General features: G+C 41.1%; 1 protein-coding gene and 1 long non-coding RNA gene across 5 annotated transcripts in view; one reads left to right on the plus strand and one right to left on the minus strand.

Moving 5' to 3' along the window:
• Positions 1 to 268: 268 nt before the first annotated feature.
• On the minus strand, positions 269 to 13,913 carry LOC310704572. Its single transcript, XR_014524887.1, has 3 exons — positions 8,903 to 13,913; positions 6,900 to 8,802; positions 269 to 1,822 (listed from the first exon to the last, which is right to left on the minus strand). It is a non-coding gene; the product is annotated as an uncharacterized lncRNA (long non-coding RNA).
• AKAP7 (A-kinase anchoring protein 7) overlaps positions 7,227 to 18,863 on the plus strand; it is a gene marked incomplete at its 5' end in the record, with an annotated part of 85,986 nt that continues 74,349 nt past the window's right edge. For all 4 annotated transcript variants that reach the window (XM_083498182.1, XM_083498183.1, XM_083498184.1 and 1 more), the window contains 2 exons: positions 7,227 to 7,497; positions 12,831 to 12,968. In XM_083498182.1, coding sequence (XP_083354308.1) covers positions 7,227 to 7,497; positions 12,831 to 12,968 — 409 coding nt within the window. The remainder of the gene's footprint in view (positions 7,498 to 12,830; positions 12,969 to 18,863) is intronic.

An 18,863-nucleotide genomic window follows, 5' to 3' on the forward strand; every position in this document is an offset into this window, starting at 1 on the left:
ATCCAGAATATCAAATGCAATTAGTGTCTCTTTTGATTTAATGCGTGCAACCTGGATATCGAGCTGTAGCAGCAATAGTACTGGACAAGCTGCTTACACAAAGAGTTGCTCTCAGTCACTGAGGCAGTTGTGTGATCTACGCACAAGGCAGGTGTCCGCATTACATTTAGGGGACTGAGAGGCAAAAATTGTTTTTACACTGTTTAGTGTGTACAGACTGTACAGAGCAAAAATAAAAGTTTCCATAAACTAACAAATGTCACGTATGAAGAGGCTCTCATTCAAGCATTTATTATGCACCTGGAAGAACAAATTCATACAGCATGTACCGCAGAACCTTTTTTTAAAAAATCACTGATGAATGATATGAGAACTAGGGGAAACAGCTGGGACCTGAAACAAAATGTACAGTTGTAAAATGCTATTGTTCCTGCTTCCAGCAAGTCATCCATGCCATCTTGCCGGATACTCCATTCCATTACCTGCTCCCTGATTTTCCTTAAAACAAACAAACAAACAAACAAAACAAAAGCTCAACAACCAATTGGCATCCTGTGCTCACTCTTCCCTTGGGGTTGTTTTATTTTTAAGAACATAAAACAAGCCTAGTTGGATCATCTCATCCATCACTGTTCTTCTTGCAGTGACAAACCAGATGCCTGTTGGAAACTAATAAGCAGGGCATGAAGGCAACATTACTCTCCACACTTGCTTTCCTCAGCAACTGGTATTCAGCTATACTCTATTATCTCTGACACTCGAGATAGTACATAGCCATTCTGAGTAATAGTCGTATCCTCCATGAATACACGCACACATGCAAAAGTTGGGGATCCCTCAAACCAGCTCATAACTCCCTCTTGTGTAAAAATGGCGATCTCTTGGCTATATAGAAATCCATCCTTGGATAATACGTTTTCAGTTAGTGTGCAGGCTGTGTAAATAACACAGCAGGAATGATGCAAGTACAATGTCTGCTCCACAGTTCAGTCTTTTGGATAGGAGGATGGAAAGAGAAGAGGGGATAAGAAGGAAGAAAACAAAGTCAGACAAAGGATGATAAAAATGCAAAGGCAAAAAGAACAGAGGAAAGGCCAAAAGCAGAGTTTTCTGCAAAGAAGAAGAAGAAGTTATGGCAGCTGGTTTTGAAATTAGGGTTTGAATCTAGCACTTCAGTCTCGAAACAATGGTTTTACTAGTCTGTAAATATGCATTTCTTCCATCTGGAACAGCATAAAATTTGGATCCAATTCTGCATTCCTCACTTGCATAAAAATCCTAGTGAAGTCAATTAAACTTGGGTTGTTGGCTTTGCTTCATGAAGGGGGTGGATGTGCTCAAGCCTGCACAAAAATTCAAAAACTGGTCTTTTCTTTGGAAAGGAAATGGATGCAGCATTGTTTGTTTATTGCTAATATTGCTTTTAACTACTTGTTTTACATGTTTTCTCAACATATCATTGCAGCCAGAAGATCAGTTTCAACATACTCAAGACTTTGGATGACTTCCCTGAAAATGGCTTTTCACTACTCTGGCTTTAAAAACCCACTGATTTTTATATGCTGCTGGAAGAGGAAGGTTTTTTTCTTCTTCCATGCCACTGCCTCTCAAAATGCACGAGAGTTTCGAGCCCCAGCAAGGCGTTCCATGACATCCTGCTTTGGTGAACAGCTTCCGATAACGTCCCTCTCAAACTTGCATCCTTTTACTTAGAGATCCGTTTTCTTTGGCAAGGCGAAGAGACAAAAATGCAGCACCAGACATCCCATTTCAGTGGTTTCCTGCTCTGTGCTGGCTTCATACAGCAAGGCAATGTTGCACCCTGGAAGAGCGTCAGAACGTTGAATTTAGAAAGTATAAGAAGTTATGTGCATTGAGCCTGGAGGTGTAATAAAATTTAACATGCTCTGCTGACATTCTTCTTGAAAGTTAGGAAGGCCTAGCCTGGCAGTGCACTTTGTGTCTTGCATCTTAAGCACACGGAGCCCTGTGTAAATGATCAATTGCACTGAACAAACAGAAATTCTCCAGCTCCAGTGTGATTACATATCTGAAAAGTCACATGTTGCGGCGGCAGAGTTAAATGCATCACCACTCCTCATATCCAAACAAAGATAAGATTCCTCGCCCTGAAAAATAAGACAATAGAACCATTGTCCCCATGTCTTATAGGATGTGAAATTTGCCCGCAACAGTAGGGTGTCTTGGGTAAACATGCAGACAGATTGTAGAAAGGGAAAGAAAGTGTGGTGTATAGATTTTTATATAAGACCTAGATTCAGTGGTGTAGCGTGGGTTGTCAGCACCCGGGGCAAGGCAAGTAATTTGCGCCACCTAACCCGTGGATTTGCGCCCCCTAACCCTAACCCCCAGATGTTGCGGCCGGTGTGGACGGCCCCCCCCGCACCCCCCACGCTACACCACTGCCTAGATTATGGTACATTCTTACAAGCTTCACCCTTATATAAAACTTATGCATCAATTCTGTGATGTTTTACTTTCCTGTAAAGCCAAATTTCAATTTGTCCCAGAACAAATCTGTGTATGGTGCCACAAGAAGGGCACCATCTGCTTTCCTGGATCAATTTTTACTTGAAAACCCCTACGGGACATTTCTTCTACTACAACACTTTGGCTAGGACCTAAAAGCACCTCTGTGGCAAAAATCAATAGTTTGCTTTTGGATATTTTATGCCCCAGATGCTTGTTCGTTTCACCGCTTACCATTTAAATAGTAATTGATTGAAATTTGGTAGCACTGTTTATTACTCTGCAGGTGATAATTTACCACAAGAATTAGCTTGAAGGTCTGTTTGTGTGTAAATTCTGCAGAGAAAAGTGTACTTGGGGTAGGATTTTGTCCTGTAATGAAGAATAATGTAGTATCTTACATTTTGCTCTGAAAATTTTGTGAGGTTTATTCCTGTCAGAAATTTCCAAAAGGGCAAATTATTTTGTAAAATGGTCTGTATATTGTGCACACACATATTCTTATCGTATACTTAACAGAAGTTATATATTTTTTGTATCATTGACAAACCTTTCAGTCAAGCAGGCTCATTTTTCTAAACCACTTGTTTAGTTTCATGCAGGTCTTAGGGTTTTTTTCTCAATCACTTTTCCTGTGCTGTCATGTCAAGTATGCCTGCTGCTCTAATACAAGTCCCTTTGTGATCAGCAACAGCAGGTCATGAAAGCTGAAGTCCCTGGCTGTTTGACTCATAGAATAATAGAATCATAGAAATGTAGTGTTGGAAGGGTCCCCAAGGGTCATCTAGTCCATCTACTCCAACTCCCTGCCGATGCAGGAATCTTAACTAAATTATACAAGACAGATGGCCATCCAAACTCTGCTTAAAAACCTCCAAGGAAGGAGAGTCCCCCACATATTGTGGGAGTCTGTTCCACTGTCAAACAGCTTCTCCGCAAGAATATCATGGGGACTTTGTCAAAAGCCTTACACAGATCAAGATACACTTAAGTCCATAGCATTCCCTAACCCATCAAGCTTGTAATGCTTATGAAAAAAGGAAATATGCTTAATCTGACATGACTTGTTTTTTAGAAACCCATACTGGGTCTTTGTGACCACAGCATCCTTTTCTAAGTGTTCACAGACCAACTGTTTAATTCTGTGTTCTAGGACCTTTCCTGGTATCAACGTCAAGCTGGCTGGTCGGTAGTTACCTGGGTTTTCTCTTTCCTCCTTTTTGAAGATGGGGACAACATTTGCCCACCTCCAGTCCACAGACACCTCACCTGTTCTCCAAGAATTCTCAAAGATTATAGACAGAGACTCTGGGATTACATCCACAAGCTCCTTTAGTACTCTTAGGTTCAGCTCATCAGGCCCAGGAGATCTGAATTCATTTAAATTAGCTAGGTGATCCCTTACCACCTCTTTTCCTATCTTGGGCTGCAGCTCTTCCAGCCTCTATGCCAACATATCCCTTTCTGCCCTTCCTATTGTTTGTGTCCAGAGATAACAATATCCCATTGGTTTCTCCACTCTACCAGGTTTTTGTTATGATCACTATACTTATGTTTCCATTTAAATCCAAGCAGTGCAACTCCTCTCACAACTACGTTTCCCAACATCATTAGTGACTCCTCTTTAGTAAAACCTAAAAGTGATTTATGTTACCTCTGCATGAAGCAGGCAGATCACTAAGCTGTCTATCACAAACCCATTCCTGTATTTTGAATAACAGAAGTTTTATCCATACCAAAACCCCATCCATTGCATATCCCCGCCTTATGGGTACAAATAGCACCAATGTAGTTATAATTTCAGCACCAAGTTAAGACTTATTTGTTCAGGTATTTTCCCCAGTAATGGTGTGTGGAAGTGAGAGCTGGACAATAAAGAAGGCTGATTGCCAAAGAATTGATGCTTTTGAATTATGGTGCTGGAGGAGACTCTTGAGAGACCCATGGACAGTAAGAAGATCAAACCGATCCATTCTTAAGGAAATCAGCCCTGAGTGCTCACTGGAAGGACAGATCCTGAAGCTGAGGCTCCAATACTTTGGCTACCTCATGAGAAGAGAAGACTCCTTGGAAAAGACCCTGATGTTGGGAAAGATTGAGGGCACAAGAAGGGGATGGCAGAGGACGAGATGGTTGGACAGTGTTCTTGAAGCTACTAATATGAGTTTGACCAAACTGCATGAGGCAGTGGAAGACAGGAGTGCCTGGTGTGCTCTAGTCCATGGGGTCATGAAAAATCGGACACGACTAAACAAAACAAAAACAAACTGATTATTGTTTGAACTTCTCTATTGTTTTTAGCTGCTTTGTTTCCTGGATGGTTTGTTTTTAGTATTGTTGTTTATGATTTATGATTGGAATGTACCCTGCCTTGGTATCTATAGCGATGAAAAGCAATATTATAAATATTTTAAATAAATAAGGTAGATGCCTCCCCTCTTCCCACAAGTCAACTTTAGCAGGTGGATGAGAGTGCTCACCTATCAATCACCTGACATTGGGTGATTGACCAGAGTGCTCTCACCCACCTGTCAAAGTTGGCCTGTGTTGTGTGTGGGAGAGGAAGCCAAAAAGATTCCCAACCCCATATCTAACCAGTTCATTTCCCCCTTAGTTCAGAAATTGAAAACAGTGGTAGAAACAGGTATTTAACCTAGCTCTGTCCAAAACTTATCTTTCTTTAAGAACCTGCTAACCCTGTCTAACTGGCAATTCCTTCCTCTTGGCATGTAAAAAAAATTAAAAAGGTTTAAAAGCTATTCCAGTTCATGACTAGCTGCTTGAGATTGGAGCTGCTGTATTTCCAGAAAGATATCTCTTCCATTAGCTAACTTTCTTCCTCTAGAGGGAACATCTTTTATAGAAACTGTAATTGGTTCCATATGAGGTTTTATTTGTCTTCCTTCCAATGTCTTATTAACTCCTTCTCTTCTGATTTAGCTACGAGCTAGTTTTAGTTTTGTAAGTAGTATGATGGCAAAATTATTTTCAAGTTGGATATCCTAACATTATGTAGTAAGTATTCTTTAACAAGAACCCACATATTAAAAGTAATACATGTTCCTTAACTATTTTGTCAAGAGACCAATGCTATTATAATTCTTTGTAACTGTGATGCCCTATGAATCAAGCGGGGTAGATGTGGCCAGTCTATTTTCCTACACAGTCAGGAGAGCTCAGGTCTGCTCTCATCACCAAGACTTACTCATCCCATAATTATGGCAACCAACAACAAACCCTACAATGGGCTTCCGTTGGGCTTAATCCAAAAGCTGCAGCTGGTGCAGAACGCTAGATGTTGGCTTGGGTGCCCCATTGACACCATGTAACACCTTTCCTGAAGAAAATGCAGTGGCTTCCAGTGTGCTGCTGGGTGCATTTCCAAAGCCCTACATTTAGCATTTACAGCCCTAAGGAATTTGGGACCGCCTTGCCCATTACGTGCCTGCTGAACAACGGCAAGCCTCAGATGTAGAACTGCTGAGAATACCATAGGCCCAGGGGGAGAAGTTAGCCTATATTAGAAAATAGACTTTTAGTGTTGCAGCTCCAGTTTTCTGGAGTCAATTACTACCCTAAACCAGACATTTGTCTAGCATAATGAAGCAGACCCTCCAAGTATCCCTATTTTCCAGGGACGTCCTTGATTTAGAGAAGCCGTCCCGGTTTCTGATTTGATCCTGGAATGTCCCCCTTTTCCTTAGGATGTCCCTATTTTCATTGGAGAAATGTTGGAGGGTATGGAGTTATCTGACCCCTGAGCCGTCTGAAAGCAATCCAGTATAGGGAACTTTTTTAATGTTTAATTGTGTTTTTTTATATATTTTGGAAGCCTCTGAGAGTGGCTGGGGCAACCTAGTAAGATGTGTGGGTATAAATAGTAAAATTATCATTAAGAAATGGGACGTCCCTATTTTTATCAGAGAAATGCTGGGGGGTATGGATGAAGTTTATAAACCTGCTGGAGGCACTTTTTCTTAGAAAGGCTTTTCCTGACCCAGTCATTTATGAAACTTTCACCTTATATTTGATGAAACATTCTGTGACTTTTTTAAAAGTTTGTAAGGATGTTTTATTTTAGTTTGTTGAATTGATTTATTATACTTAGAGGGTTTCCTCCCCTATGTTTCATTCTGTTTTTACCCTGTACACTGCTTCTATGCCATGAAATGGTCTATAATTCTGAATGATGATGATGACAGAAATTACAAAGCTGAGTGTGCCTTTGCGGTGCCAAGTTCTTCCACTGGGAAATCCCTTCTAGGTCATCTAGTGACGTCCTGCTCAGATGGCATGGCTTACAACCCAATTTCAGTGAGAGCAAAATTCAGTGCATTTCTCTGGTAAATGCCAGAGGATAGCTTTGTCCTGCCTTCCCCAAAACTTGTAGCATTACTCATATGTCTTGCCTGAAATGTTTTGTTCCCAGACATCAGAATACTCTGACAAAGATTGGGATGGTGAAGGAAAGGGGGACACAAAACAGGTGGCCCTTGGCGACAACGGAGGCAACACCGACTGAGCGCAACGAAAGCATTCGGATACAACTCCGCGCCCGGCCTAATCACACTCTCTGCGGGCGCATTGCATGCTGGGATTCGTAGTTTCCTGCTAAGGCAGAGGGGCGTCTCTCCCTCCCTCCCTGCGTTCCGAGCGTTCCGCAGAACTTCGCTCTTGACCCCTCCGCCTTCCCGTAGTTGCCCGCTCCCCGCTAAGGCAGAGGTGCCAGCCGGGCTATGGTACCGCGGACCCTCTGGCTCCGGACTCTCCGTTCCGCCCGCCTTGTCGCAGGCGCAGCCGCGCCACTTCGTCCTCGGAGCCCCCTCGGCCCGCGGGCGCCTCCTGCGGAGAGGCGGGGGCCGCGTGGTGCCTGCGTCGCCATGGCAGCTCGAGAGCGTTCGCCTCCCCGCAGGGCGGGCGCCCATGGGCTGGAGGCGGAGGCCCCGTGCGAAGCCGGAGAGAACGGGCAGCCTCTCTCGACAAGCAGCCAGCTCTTGCAGCAGACCGGTGAGCAGCAGCAGCAGGAGGAGGAGAAAGAGGCACGGGGACCTGCCTTATACCGAGCCAGACCATTGCTTAGTATTGCCTACCCTGGCTGGCAGCAGCACTCCAGGGTTTCAGGCAGGAGGCTCTCCCAACCCCGCCTGGGGATGCCAGGGGTTGAATTTGGCACTGCCACTGAGTAATTGTTATTATTATTTAAATTTATATACCGCCCTATACTTGGAGGTTTCAGGGCGGTTCACAGAACAAAATCAAAATGTAAAACCACAATATATATAATCAAAATAAAAACAACAGCCCAATAACATCTCCCACCCCCCTTCAAAAAAGAACCACTTTTAAAAAGGACATAGGATGTCAATCAAGCAACCAGAAGCCTAGCTAAAATGGAACATTTTTGCCTGACGCCTAAAGGTGTATAATGAAGGCTCCCCCAATTTTGGTTGTCGGTTTCGGCTCCCTATTTTTGGTGTTGCTGTCCCCCTTCCGACACAAAGCTGCTTTGAAATATTTCCTACGTTTGGGGTAGCTTGGGGTAACATGCATTCTAGCCCTCAGCACAGACACGTGTACAAAGGTACGCCTGAAGTTTTCCCCTTAAGCACAAACCATTTGGCGTACACGTCTTGTTTTCTCAGCCGCAATAGCCTCAGATCTTTAGAGTCACCGTCAGAACTGTAGATTAGAATTATTGCTGGGGATAAACAAGGTATTCTCATTCAGGAGGAGAAGGGCCCATTGTGCAACCTTGCTATAGATAAAAGGTAAAGGGACCCATGACCATTAGGTCCAGTCGTAGACGACTCAGGTTGCGGCGCTCATCTCGCTTTACTGGCCAAGGGAGCCGGCGTTTGTCCACAGACAGCTTTCCGGGTCATGTGGCCAGCATGACTAAGCTGCTTCTAGTGAACCAGAGCAGCACACGGAAACGCCGTTTACCTTCCCGCCGGAGCGGTACCTATTTATCTACTTGCACTTTGACGTGCTTTCAAACTGCTAGCTTGGCAGGAGCAGGGACCGAGCAATGGGAGCTCACCCCGCCCCGGGGATTTGAACCACCAACCTTCTGATCGGCAAGCCCTAGGCTCTGTGGTTTAGACCACCGCGCCACTCGCGTCCCTATAGATAGCTAGCTAGATAGTTTTACTGATGATGTTTAACCTTGCAGTGATTAAGCTGTGTGTATTCTGGGAATAAAAATGAGTGCTACTAGTAGCAAATGCTTGTTTGGTATCTGTGATCTGCTAGGTGCAGTACAGAATTTGGATGTGACACAGCTACATTAGATGGGCTAGTAGGGATTTATTACTTATTATTTAACTTGGAGGTAGGCTGTATGAACTCTGTATTAATTTGTAATGTTTTGTTGGGTCTCTGGACCGTAATAAAAATTGATGATGATGATGACTTATTATTCTGCCACACCTCACCCTCCAGAACTCAAAGTGGCTTGTATAGGACTTCCAGACCCAGACTTGTTTAGCTTTGGCAATGTGGCTGACTATGCTCTGAAAACTATAAGCTTCTCCCAGGAGTGGGAATTGAGATAGGAGTATCAAATGGCAGTGAAGGGACAGATAGGGTAAGCGGAAATGCCACAAGGAGTATTAACACCCTGCCCTTGTAGTATACTGTGTATGGTTCAGTGTTCTTTGACATAACAGCTGGGGAAAGAAGAGTATAAAAACCAATTTGTTATGCACAATTAGCATAGAAGAAAGAACAAATGACACTGCAGGCTACTGGGTTTTGTTTACCATTCCAAATGCTCTTTTAAATGTTCACCTAATTAATGATGATTTATGTTTACACATACTTTTGCTACACTTGTGTAGCTCATTCTCCTTTCTATAAGCTTATGGTTGGCACGAAATTATTTTTGCTCTCTCCTCGTATCCTTACAACAACCCTGTGAGAAATTTGGCTGGAAATGACTTGCCCAGCGCTAACCGAGGGAGTGTCATAGTTTTAACTGCAACACTTTATCTGCTGTACCACATTACCACAAACTATGAAATCACTGCCTTTTCTTCCTAGTTTTTTTTCTGCTTGTGGAATCTACTTTCTCAGAGAAACTCTAGGCCATGAATTATTGGGGTGATGGAGGGATTTTTCTGTCCTTTGTGTTGCAGTTAGAGCCATGAAGGCAACATGATTTGCATTTGGCCTGCTTTTATAGCTGCCAGCAATTCACAACTTGCAGGATGCCTTGGTACCTTTTAATATAATTCGATTGAGAAATGCAGGCTCCCAAAATGGAGTGCATTTACATCTATCCTCTCAAACAGCAGTTGTTTATTCAAGCAGGGAAGCACTTCATGTTGGTAGGTGTAGAAGTGCTTTCCTGGAGTAGCTTTAAATGAGCAGGAGTAGTTTACACCCCACGGCACTGGCAGTGCAAACAGCACCAAAAAGAAACATTGCTGAAGAAATGGCTGAAGCAAACTACTATTGCTTGAAAGGGAACCCCCAGATACAGCCTTCCTAGTTTTGCAGAGCCTAAATTACGCAAGATAGCCAAGCCTCCTGGGAAAGAGCAACACATCACTCTGTTCTATATCGGCAATAAATATAATTAAGGATGAATCTTGCTTCAGTGTGGAATCTGTAAGGAGAATAGTTTATGACGGGGATCCTATAAAACCACATACCTACTGTCCATCCCACATGTGCTCATAATTCAGCACTTATCCGGCTTGTTATAATTCAGTGGTATTATCAATACAGCCTATGGTCTCCACAGAGCCCCAGTTCAAAACATATATTTAATTTAAGAAAGATGAACAAAATGTATATGTTTGGGAAGCAGTTAGAGATGCAGCCCAATTCAAGGCATATTTACCCAGAAAGAAGTCCACTGTGTTCAGCGTAACTTCTAATTAGGCATGCTTTGTATTGCAGCGTTGATCTTAATGTCCCAGAGCCACCATGGATCTTTTAGTATCTGTTCTACAAGTTCAGTTCAAATTACACATCAGCAAATGATAATAACAGACAACCATAAATTATGTACTGAAGTTACTGTTTCTGAACTGCAGAGAATTATACATCCAATTTGTCAACCTGCAGCAAGCCCAACACCATGACTCACTTGTTTATCTCATCCTCTGGATAATTTCCCTTGAGGTAATCCCTGCTTCACTTGTTACTACTACAAACAGTGACGTTCGACACTTGCCTGGTTCTTTGGATGCTGATACTTTAAAGTCGAAATATATAATTTTGGGGGGGCAAAAATGGCACTTTAGCTTCTCTCTTCCTTCCCATCAGGGTAAATGGTGTATTTTATTTTTGGATACAGTTGACGATGAAATCAGCCATACAACAGTCAATTGCCAGAATCGCCTTTTGCTCCTGATTATAGGATGACAAACTTGGGTTTGTCATGGAAAGTGCACACAACAGGAAGCTATGGCCAGGCATAGCTTCTCCATTAATATGTCATTATGATGCATTTGCAAACCTGTTTGTCACTCTTACAATTTACAATTTTGGCGTACACTTAAAACCTCCAAGGCATGTACCTAAAAGATGTAATGTGTGAAGCTTATATGCAAACAATGACAACACGTTTATTTTTCCTGAACGTCTGAGGGTGATAAGCTGTGCCTGAGACTTTTCTATAGTTGGAAATTCAGATAGATACCCTTCATGCCTAACACTGGAGGTAGATAGGAATTCTGAGATGACAGAATGACCATTCACACTAAACCACTGTGTGTGCAGAGATTTGCATGATATTCCCTTTTTCCTATATGAGTAGGATCCTCTGCAGATTTTGCATGCAGGAGACAGAACAGAAGATCAGTTCTCCCCCCTCCCTTAAATCCCACGAGGCTTTTATATAGAGAATGGCTGGGAGGATTCACTTCCCCCAAGGCACAGAGGAGAGGATCTCTGAATCGGGAAGGAAGGTTTTAACCTCTCATATTTACATGATGGCAAACCTGTGTTTGTCACTGTATGTGCGTACAACAGGAAGCTGTAGATGCAATTCACCTAAATGCCACATTTCTTTTTTAATCAGCCAGCAGCTACTTCCTGTACAACCTTCAGGATCAGCTAACAACTGCCTTGTTAGCCTTCCCTCGCTGCTTTAAGCTGAAGCCAATTAGTATCTAATCAGGTGACTTATCTCCCCTAGCACTACGGATGAGGGATGAGGTATCTAAGAGACACTATACAGGGCACTAATAATCTGGATCATGTGCTTGTGTTTTTTACACTTCACTTCATCTATCAAGCCAGTGATTTCTTTGCCACAAGAATGGAACAGGTGTGTCTGTTGCCAAATTCCCCCATTGGGTTAGATTTGGACTACCTGGCAGCGGAGATCTGAAAAAGGAGGGCTCTGTAGTAATGAGCTATTTCCTGATATGTTGAATTTCTGATGTAACACTTCTTCCACTACACAACTATAACTCTTATGTCATACTACAATTATACCTGCATAATGAAAGAAGCATTACATCACTAATTCAGTGTAACAGTTATGATGGTCTCTCCTTAGATTGCTACTATCAGTTTAGAGTCACAGTTACTTGTTTTTATTTTAAAAAGACTCAGTAAGTTGTACCTTTTCATTAACAAAAGGTGTATAATTGTTTTTATGTGACAACAGTTGTCACCTAAGTTGGTAGGGCTCATTTGACATCAACACAAAATAGAACCTTTAGTGTCATCAGCCCAGCCCTGTAGAATATGCAAAAAATGTGCCTTCTGCTAAAAACTTTTCATTCTTCCAGGCTTGTGCAGGCAATTAAGAATACATATTTCCATGCTAGTTAGTTGATGGTATCTTGATTTTATTTTTTATGTGTTTTTATAATATATAGGTATATTATTTTAAACAGCTTTGATATTTTTAATGAGGTATATGAATATTTTTATAAAAAATAAAAAAATAAGCAAGGAATTTGATTATGTATATAGTTGAAGAATCCACACCCTGTTTATAAGAACCCACAAGTTGTTTAGAAGATAGGCATACACAGATGCAGTAGTAGGGAAAACATACTCTGGTGTAGAGGATTGGAAGTTTAATCATTCTCAACTGCATAGATCCTTGTAAAGCAAGTCAGCATTACTTGTGGCTTTCAAAAAGGGAGTCAAGACACACAGATGTATTTTGGGATTGTTCATAAAACATCGAAAGCTAAGAATGAAACCTAAACTTGCAGTTTGGAGGAACAAGCAATTGCTTTGTGAGAGCCTCTGGTATTCTACTTGAAAAGCTGCCTTGCAGTGAGCTGTGAGCCTGGAACTGAGTTTTATTGGCGATGATTTCATCAGCCTTGAAATCTAAAACCCAACTCATTGTTTCAAATGTATTCCAGATGGAAGGCAAATTGTGGAGCGGAAGAAAAAGCAAAGAAAAAAACGAAAAGAGGAATCCCGCCGTCTTGATGATTCTGTATGTTGCTTGATGATGGAAATGCCATTTGCCAAAGCAGATATTGAAGATGAATTTAGCAGTAAGTATAAATACTAAAACAGAGCTGTGAAGTTGCTTTAGCTCAAATTTCCATCTTGGAAGTAAACAAGCATGTTCCACTTGGGCCAAATTTCTTCGTATTTTGTACTCTGACCTTAGCAATTACAAATGCATCTATTGTAGTCCTTGAATGTTGGCGCCACCTCTCCCCAAAGTCCCAAATGTTTGCATCCTTTAACCACAAAAATGCACTCAGATCCCGAGTGAATCACAAAATATTCTATGAACTACAAATTCTCCGCTTCCTAGTGCTTGCCCTTTAAGAAAATGCAGAAAAATCTGCAATTATGATAATGAAAAATACAATAAAAAGGTAATGAGCAAATGCTGAGATTGTTTGAATTGCAGATTTGAAACAGCTAATTAAAGGGCTGATTGTGGCAGGAGGTACCAGAACAGGGCCAATTAAATCTTCCAGTAGCAGGAAGATAACCTCAGTTGTGTTTTGCAAATCTGGCCTGGACAGGGTGGCGCCGTTATTTCATCGTCAGTTAAGGAACAATAACCATCACCACAAATATATGCGTGGGGAGTAATGTTTTTGTTTATTCCTGTGTTGCGTATTTTTATATTGTTAATCACCCGGTGATCCTTGGATGAAAGGCAGTTTAGAAGTTTCATAAATAAATCAGAGTTGTAAAAAGACAGTGAGTGCAGCATAGAAAATACTGGAATGTACTGGTTCAGAAGCAACATTAAATTATGTCGGTTTTGGAGAAAACATAGAAGCCTTTGAGAGCATATCTGTTTATGCCTATGGGACCGCCTCTCCTGGTATGCCCCGCAGAGGACCTTAAGGTCCATAAATAACAACACTTTGGAGGTCCCATGCCTCAAGGAAGTTAGATTGGTCTTAACTAGAGCCAGGGCCTTTTCAGCCCTGGCCCCGACTTGGTGGAACGCTCTGTCACAGGAGACCAGGGCCCTGCGGGATTTGTTTTTTTTTTTTTTTATAAAATTTTTATTGGTTTTACAATTTTTTTAAGAAAGACAAACAAACACTAAAAAAGACAAACATACACGTATAATTTCAAACCTATTTTCATAAACCTCTTTTCTTGGACTTCCCCATACCCCCCCTCTCTGCATCCCAATGTCCATAATTCAACTAGCAACTCCCAATTGTTACTTTCCAATCTCTATCATGTTAGTCCTCTTTTATATTCTAACCTTATATCCCTGTACCCCTTTGTTTCTGGAAACCACAACATTTTAACATTCATTAAGTTTATAGTAGTCCTTAAGATAGCTTTTAAATTTTCTCCATTCTTCTTCCACCGTCTCTTTTCGTTGGTCACGGATTCTGCCTGTCATCTCGGCCAATGTCATATAGTCCATCACTTTCATCTGCCATTCTTCCAGAGTGGGTAAATCTTGCGTCTTCCAATACTTTGCGATGAGTATTCTTGCTGCTGTTGTGGCATACATGAAAAAAGTTCTATCCTTCTTTGTCACCAATTGGCCGACAATGCCCAGGAGAAAGGCCTCTGGTTTTTTAGGGAAGGTACATTTAAGTACCTTTTTCATTTCATTATAGATCATCTCCCAGAAGGCCTTAATCCTCGGGCATGTCCACCAAAGGTGGTAAAAGGTACCTTCAGTCTCTTTACACTTCCAACATTTGTTATCGGGCAAATGATAAATTTTTGCCAGCTTGACTGGGGTCATGTACCACCTATAAACCATTTTCATAATGTTTTCCTTTAAGGCATTACATGCCGTAAACTTAATACCGGTGTTCCATAACCATTCCCAGTCAGCTGACATAATGTTATGTCCAACATCCTGTGCCCACTTGATCATAGCCGATTTAACTGTTTCATCCTGTGTATTCCATTTCAGCAACAAGTTATACATTCTAGATAAATTCTTAGTGTTGGGTTCTAACAGTTCGGTTTCTAATTTTGATTTTTCCACCTGGAAACCGATTTTCCTGTCCTGTTTGAAAAAATCCACTATTTGACGATATTGAAACCAATTTTGTACTTTATGTTTCATTTTCTCATGACTTTGTAGTTTGAACTTATCTCCATCCTGTTCTAAAATTTCCCAATACTTCGGCCATCCGACCTCCATATTGAGTTTCTTCACTGCTTTAGCCTCCACTGGTGACACCCATCTAGGGGTTTTATTTTCCAATAGATCTTTATATCTTATCCAAACATTAAACAAAGCTTTTCTGACAATGTGATTTTTAAAGGCACTGTTAACTTTGTCATACCAAAGATATGCATGCCAACCAAAAGCATTATTAAAACCTTCCAGATCCAAGATGTCCGTGTTCTCGAGGAGCATCCATTCTTTCAGCCAGCAAAAAGCTGCTGCCTCATAGTACAGTTTTAAGTCCGGCAGGGCAAAACCCCCTCTTTCTTTAGCGTCTGTCAATATTTTAAATTTAATTCTGGGCTTTTTGCCCTGCCAGACAAATTTCGAAATGTCTTTCTGCCACCTCTTGAAACATTCCATCTTGTCAAGAATCTGCAAGGTCTGAAACAAAAATAGCATTCTAGGCAATACATTCATTTTGATCACAGCAATCCGGCCTAACATTGACAGTTTCAAATTTGACCATATTTCTAGATCTTTTTTAATTTCTGACCAGCATTTTTCATAGTTGTCCTTGTACAAATTCACATTCTTAGATGTTAAGTAAACCCCTAGGTATTTCACCTTCTTGACCACTGTCAAACCTGTCTCCTCTTGAAATTTCTCCTTTTCCATATCTGTTAAGTTTTTCCCTAAAACTTTAGTTTTTTGCTTATTCAACTTAAATCCAGCTACCTGGCCAAACTGTTGTATTATTTCTAAAACCTTTTTCGTACTAGTGTTTGGCTCTTGCAAAGTCAGTACTAAGTCATCTGCAAACGCTCTTAACTTATAATGTTTAGCTCCGACCTGCACTCCTTTGACCTGCTGGTCATTTCTTATCATGTTCAGCAACACCTCCAGAACTGAGATAAAAAGTAATGGGGAAATCGGGCACCCCTGTCGTGTTCCTTTTTCTATCTTAAGTTCCTCAGTCACAACATTATTTACAATCAATTTAGCTTTTTGTTCAGAATATATTGCAGCCATACCATTCTCGAAGCCCTGGCCTACCCCCATCCCATGAAGATTCTTCCTCATAAAACTCCAAGAAATATTGTCAAAGGCTTTCTCCACATCCACAAAGATCAGTACTGCTTTAGTGTTTATGTTCACCTCTAGCTTTTCCAGAATGTCTATTACATTCCTTACATTATCTGCCAGGTGTCTTTTAGGGAGAAAGCCTGCTTGGTCCTTATGAATCTTCTCCATCAACACTCTTTTAAATCTTTTTGCCAAAATGTCTGCAAAAATTTTGTAATCCACATTAAGCAATGATATTGGGCGGTAGTTCTTGAGTTGGGTCTTTTCAGTCTCTGACTTTGGTATGAGTGAAATATATGCTTCTTTCCACGATTCAGGTGCCCTTTTTCCCTCAAGGATTTCGTTACAAACTTCTCTTAATGGTTGAGTCAGCCATTCCTTCAGCGATTTGTAGTATCTGGAAGTCAATCCATCTGGTCCTGGAGATTTGCCCAATTGCATATTCTGAATGGCAGCCTCCATCTCTTGTTCTGAGACTCTCTGGTTCAAATCCATCTTACTTTGGTGAGAGATGTTTTGTAATCCATATTTTCCAAGGAATTTGTCTATATCTTCTTCATTTTGTGGGCCTTGAGTGTAAAGTTTTTTGAAATAACTTACAAAGCAGTTTCTAATTTCATTGGGTTTAGATATATTTTTTCCATCCACCTCTAGGCTTGTCACTGTATTTAATTTCTGCCTTTTCTTCAGTTGCCATGCCAAAAGTTTGCCACATTTATTTGCTGATTCAAAGGTCTTTTGCTTCATTTGCTTTATCTTCCATTCAATCTCTTGGTTCATCAATTCCATATATTGTATTTGATATAGCTTAATCTCTCTTAAAATGTCCTGAGACTTTGGTTTTGTTCTTAATTTTCTCTCTCCTTCTTTTATCATTTCCAAAATCTTTTCTTTTTTCTCATTTTGTTTTTTCCTCTTTATTGAATTTTGTTGAATCAAAAATCCTCTCATCACCGCTTTACTTGCATCCCAGATCACTCTTTTCTCCACGTCGGTCCTCAGATTTATTTCAAAATAGTCTTTTAGAGTCTTTTGGGCCTTCGTGAGAATCTCCTTATCTCGAAAGAGGCTGTCATTCATTCTCCATCTAAATTGACCAGTTATTGTAAGTTTCATCTCCATCTTCACGGCGTTATGGTCGGAGCAAGTTTTTGGGCAGATTTCCACTTTCTTAATCTTTGGGGCCATTCCACTAGTAATCCAAATTTGATCGATTCTGGTCCAGGTCATCATTGCTTGGGAGAAAAAAGTTCCCTCTCTCTCCAGAGGGTTCCTTGTTCTCCATATATCTATCAGGTCCATATTTTCTGTCATTTCAAAAAAAGTCTTAGGGAGTCTCCCTTCCTTGCTAACTATTAGTCTTTGTGCCTTGTCCATATTGGTGGAGACCACGCCATTCATATCTCCCATGATTATCATATTGTAATCCAAATAGTCAGTCAGGGTTTCATGGAGTCTCTTAAAGAAGTCAGATTTGCCTTCATTTGGTGCATAAATTCCAACCACTAAGAATTTTTCTCCTTGTATTTGTATCTCCACTGCCAAGTATCTCCCTTGTTCGTCCTTGAATATCATTTTTGGGGCCCATTTCTCTTTCACGTATATTACAACTCCTCTTTTCTTAACTTTATCTGATGAAATAAATTCTTGTCCTAGCCTTTTATTTATGAGTAGTCTCCTGTGGGCTCTGGTTATGTGGGTTTCTTGTAGGCATATCAGGTCCAATTGTTCTCTGTTCAATATATGAAATACTTGTCTTCTCTTCAAAGGCCCATTGAGCCCATTACAATTCCAACTAAGGAATTGCAAAGCCATCTTATTATTTTTCTAAACTCCTCCAACAGCTCCAAGTTGTTGCTCTTCTTCTGATGGTGGTAGTTTTTGTCCAGTCGAGAGATTCAAAATCTCTAATGCTCTCCTCTGTTCTGCAAGTGGGTCCACAGTCCCCTTCTGCAGGTCCTCCTGATTTCTTGCCAAAAATTTGTCCTTGTCTTGAATTGTCTTTATTTTCACCTTCTTTGCCTTGTAGTCAAATGACAGTCCTTGTGGGAACTCCCACCTGAAGCGAATGGAATTTTTCTTTAGCAGAAGAACCAAATCCTTGTAGAAGTTTCTTAAATCCAAAATGTATTTTGGGATGTCTTTAAAGATCTGTACAGCTGAATTTCCGATCTGCAGGGCCTTTTCAAAGTGTAGTCCTAATATTTTGTCTCTTTCCTCCTTGGATCTAAGTGTGATCAAGCAGTCTCTCGGGGTCTTTCTGTCTTGCTTTTTACCCAATCTAAAGGCTGTCGTAATTTTAAATTCGTCTTCCTCAAGGTCCCAACAATCTGTAAACTCCCGTGTCAGATATTCCACCAGATTGTCTCTTTCATTCTCCGGGATCAGCCTTAATTTTAAGTTTCTATCTTTTCTCTGTAGCTCCCACAAGGCCAAAGTTGCGTCATGTTCATAAACCTTCTTAGCAATTGGCTCTAATTTCTCCTGTGTCTCTCCAGCAGTAGCTTTAGCATCTTCAGCAATTTGGCGCGTGGTAGCGTTTTCCTCCACCAATTTATTTATAGATTCTGTATTCTGGTTTAATCTTGCTGATATTTCTGTTAATTTTTGCGTGTTCTCTGAAGTCTGTTTTGTCAAAGACTCCAGAGTTTGGTTTATCTTGAGCAGAGCATCTGTCACAGCTTCCATAGAGACGGCTGTTCCTTTGTCTTGTCCTGTTGTTCCTGCTGATCCGGCTGTTGCGCCT

This window comes from Podarcis liolepis (assembly GCF_965112155.1).
Source record: "Podarcis liolepis genome assembly, chromosome: 3".
In the NCBI taxonomy this organism is placed as follows: Eukaryota; Metazoa; Chordata; class Lepidosauria; order Squamata; family Lacertidae; genus Podarcis; species Podarcis liolepis.